General features: G+C 42.8%; 1 protein-coding gene across 1 annotated transcript; it reads right to left on the bottom strand.

The window, feature by feature from the left end:
• Nucleotides 1-218: 218 nt before the first annotated feature.
• Nucleotides 219-2,711, bottom strand: LOC5565852 (zinc finger protein 624). Its single transcript, XM_001650162.2, has 2 exons — nt 2,596-2,711; nt 219-2,530 (listed from the first exon to the last, which is right to left on the bottom strand). The coding sequence occupies exon 2, from the start codon at nt 2,512-2,514 to the stop codon at nt 313-315; it is 2,202 nt and encodes a 733-aa protein (XP_001650212.2). The 5' UTR covers nt 2,515-2,530; nt 2,596-2,711; the 3' UTR covers nt 219-312.
• Between the last annotated feature and the right edge of the window lie 361 nt (nt 2,712-3,072).

Consider the following 3,072-nt stretch of genomic DNA (forward strand, 5'->3'; position numbering starts at 1 on the left):
AATCTGGCCATGGTGCAACAACCGCGCTACATTCGATGAATCCTATGCGACAAAAATTGTCGGCGCTATCCGCCAAAATCACTCACCAAAGCCATTTTGGTGAATTTACCATCACAGCTGGATATTTTTCCTCTTCGCGAGTCTCTCTCAGGTCCCTTCAATATCGAGTTCTAGAAAGTTGACTGTACTATTTTTCGGAAAGAGGAATAGACATCGAATTGAACTTAAATACACTTATCTTTATATTTTTCGTTATTTTCAAAATTTAGAGTTTTTATGTTGAATAAGTTATAAATTTGAACACCGAGCGTTTCACTTTTCGTCCCCATCATTGTGGTTCTCGTTCGAATGCTTGTCCATTTGCTTCCGAACGTTAGTTGCAAAGTCACAATCAACTACATTGCATCGGAACCGTTTAGTTTTCGTGTGCCGAATGGCATGGACCTGCAAATCCCTCAGACGAACGAACCTGGCATCGCACGATTCGCACGCATAGGGCTTGTTGTCCAAATGAACCGCATTTATGTGCCGTTTAACGTCACTCAGGTGACGATAGGTGATTCCGCAGTATGAACACTTGTGGGGCCGTTCATTCGAATGGGTGGGGAGGTGCTTCTGAAGAAGGAACTTGTTTCCGAATGTCATCGTGCACTCGGTACATTTGTAGGGTCTTTCCTCCATGTGCCTGTTCATGATATGTCCTTTAAGGCCACGCTTAGTGGCGAATCCTTTCCCGCAAGTGGTGCACAACTCGGAGCGGATTTTATTGTGTATGGTTTTTATGTGCTGTTCTAGAATATGTTTCTTAGAGAAGGTCGCAGGACAGCGATCGCAAGGAAAGGCACTAGGGTCGACAGTTGAATGGACTACCCTCTCGTGCTTGACAACGGCTTTTTGGGAGACAAATTTCTTTCCGCATGTGGAGCAAATATGCTTCCGATCGGATTGGGCCCGAATGTGTTCCTTAAAAGCATGCTTCGTTGCGATATGGCGATTACAAAGCCAGCAAACGTTGCTGGTGGCCTCCGCCGAAAACCGACCATTGGTTATACGCTGTTCCGTGTGGTCGTTCAGGCAATGTTGTTCCAAAGCATGGCTGGTTTCGAATGTTTCGTAACATCCGTAAAAGCAGCAGAAGAATTCCGTTGACTTGATTAGGTGTTCGCCGGATTCGACGTGTTCCTTGATGTCCGAAATCGATCCAACGCATTTGAACTCGCAGTTAGTCGTTCGACATCGGTATGTCTTTGTGGTGGCGTAGACGAGCTGGTGTTCCTTCAGGGATTGCTTGTTCGGGAAGCTTTGGTAGCATATCAAGCATTGAAACGTGGGATGGTCTTCCATTTCTGGATAGTGGGCTTCTTGGACGTGCTGAAGAAGAGCTTCGCCAGTTTCGAACTGTTCTGAACAGCCACAGCAGTCACCAGATGATTCGTAGTCTGTTTCTGCTTTTTTCTCAAAGTCTAGTTGGGCGATCGCAGATTCGTGTAGTATTGGATGAAATCTAGTGTGTTCAAAATGATTTACTAAAGTATCCCGTTCCTGTGTCATGATGTTACAAATTTTGCATCGATAGAAAAAATCATTTTCACGTTTCTTGAGATGTTCCGCTAGCTGCGAAGCTGTACTAAAACTCCTATGACAAATTGTGCAGTCATTTCCAACAGACGGAAGTATCGTTTCGATTGAATGTTCTCTTCTACAGTGCTGCTGCCATTCGTCATTATTCTGAAACAGTTGTCTGCAGCAACAAATGATTCCATTGAATATTAGCTGATCATAATATTCGGCATTTTCTTTGGTGAACAATAAGGGCTTTAGTCGTTCCACATCCACTGCTACGGAATCCAAATATATAAAAGGGTCCTCATTTTCGTTAGCTACCTGATTTAACGTTTGTTCTACCCCCGTTCCTTCCATTTCGTCCTGTTCTATCTTTAAACTAGTCTCCATGGAATCGCTGCCGTGGACCAGTTCACTCGTGAAACTTTTACTCAAAGTAGAGTTCGACTCCAAACCCATTGCTCGAAACGAATACGCAGCCGAAAGCGTATTGAAGCATTCCCGGCAAACATACCGAGCGTGGCCATCATCGTCCTGTTCCGGACGTGGCAAACCACATACATCCTGCAGCATATCGGCAATCAGCTTTCCATCCTTGCTGGAAACGCACAGTATCGAAATCAGTTCCTCCACTTCGTCTCGCCGGCAAATTCGGCAACATTCTCCACCGTCTTCCAAAGGACCATTCCTCCGGGCAAGCTCCACAAAGGAGTACACTGCATCCAGACAGGACAGACAGTGGCCGCATATGTGCTGGGGCATATTATCATCGTTATCCTTAAAGCTATCCAACCGCATTACCGCGGTGAGCACTTCCACCACTAGTTTGTCCTGTGAGAGGCATTGGCTGTACAGGGATATCAGTTCTTCGGCCTCGTCTGTAAGACACAGTCGGCACTGTAAGAGGTCAACCTGATCCTCCTCCTCCATTTTGATGTCCGTAGAATCCATCAATCCAGGTTTGGAGCTGTAAATTCAGACAGCATGTATTCAGATTAGTCTCTCTAAGTTGGTTTGAAAGTAGATTCTTACGTTTTTGAGAAATTATCCTGTAAATTTTTGGGGCAAAAATCCAAAAAAGCATTCGTTTACGGTAAGCGTTGGTCAGTCGAACAATGTAAACAATAATAAAACTAGCTTAGCTAGAGATGTTCAAATTGAATTTATTAAATGTCAAATGTGACGTTTAATTTCAGGCGTCACGGAGAACCGAAACAACTCAAAATTAAGTCTTTTTCACTCATCTTGACAGCTAAGTGGAATGATTCAAAATTAAGTTGTTTGTAAAGTACTCAATTCTGAGTCATTCCACTAATTCATTGAATTGAGTGATTTTAACTGTATTGCAATAACTGTATTTTGGATCGAAAGTACCCAATACCGAGTGTTGTGTTGAAGCTGATTTTTTAAATAATGAAGTAGGTGATTTCTTTGTTTTTAATTATTTCCAAAACATATATACAAATACATTAAGTACATTTTATTTGATCTTGAATAAAAACATACATA

The sequence above is a fragment of the Aedes aegypti genome, chromosome 2, assembly GCF_002204515.2.
Source record: "Aedes aegypti strain LVP_AGWG chromosome 2, AaegL5.0 Primary Assembly, whole genome shotgun sequence".
In the NCBI taxonomy this organism is placed as follows: domain Eukaryota; kingdom Metazoa; phylum Arthropoda; class Insecta; order Diptera; family Culicidae; genus Aedes; species Aedes aegypti.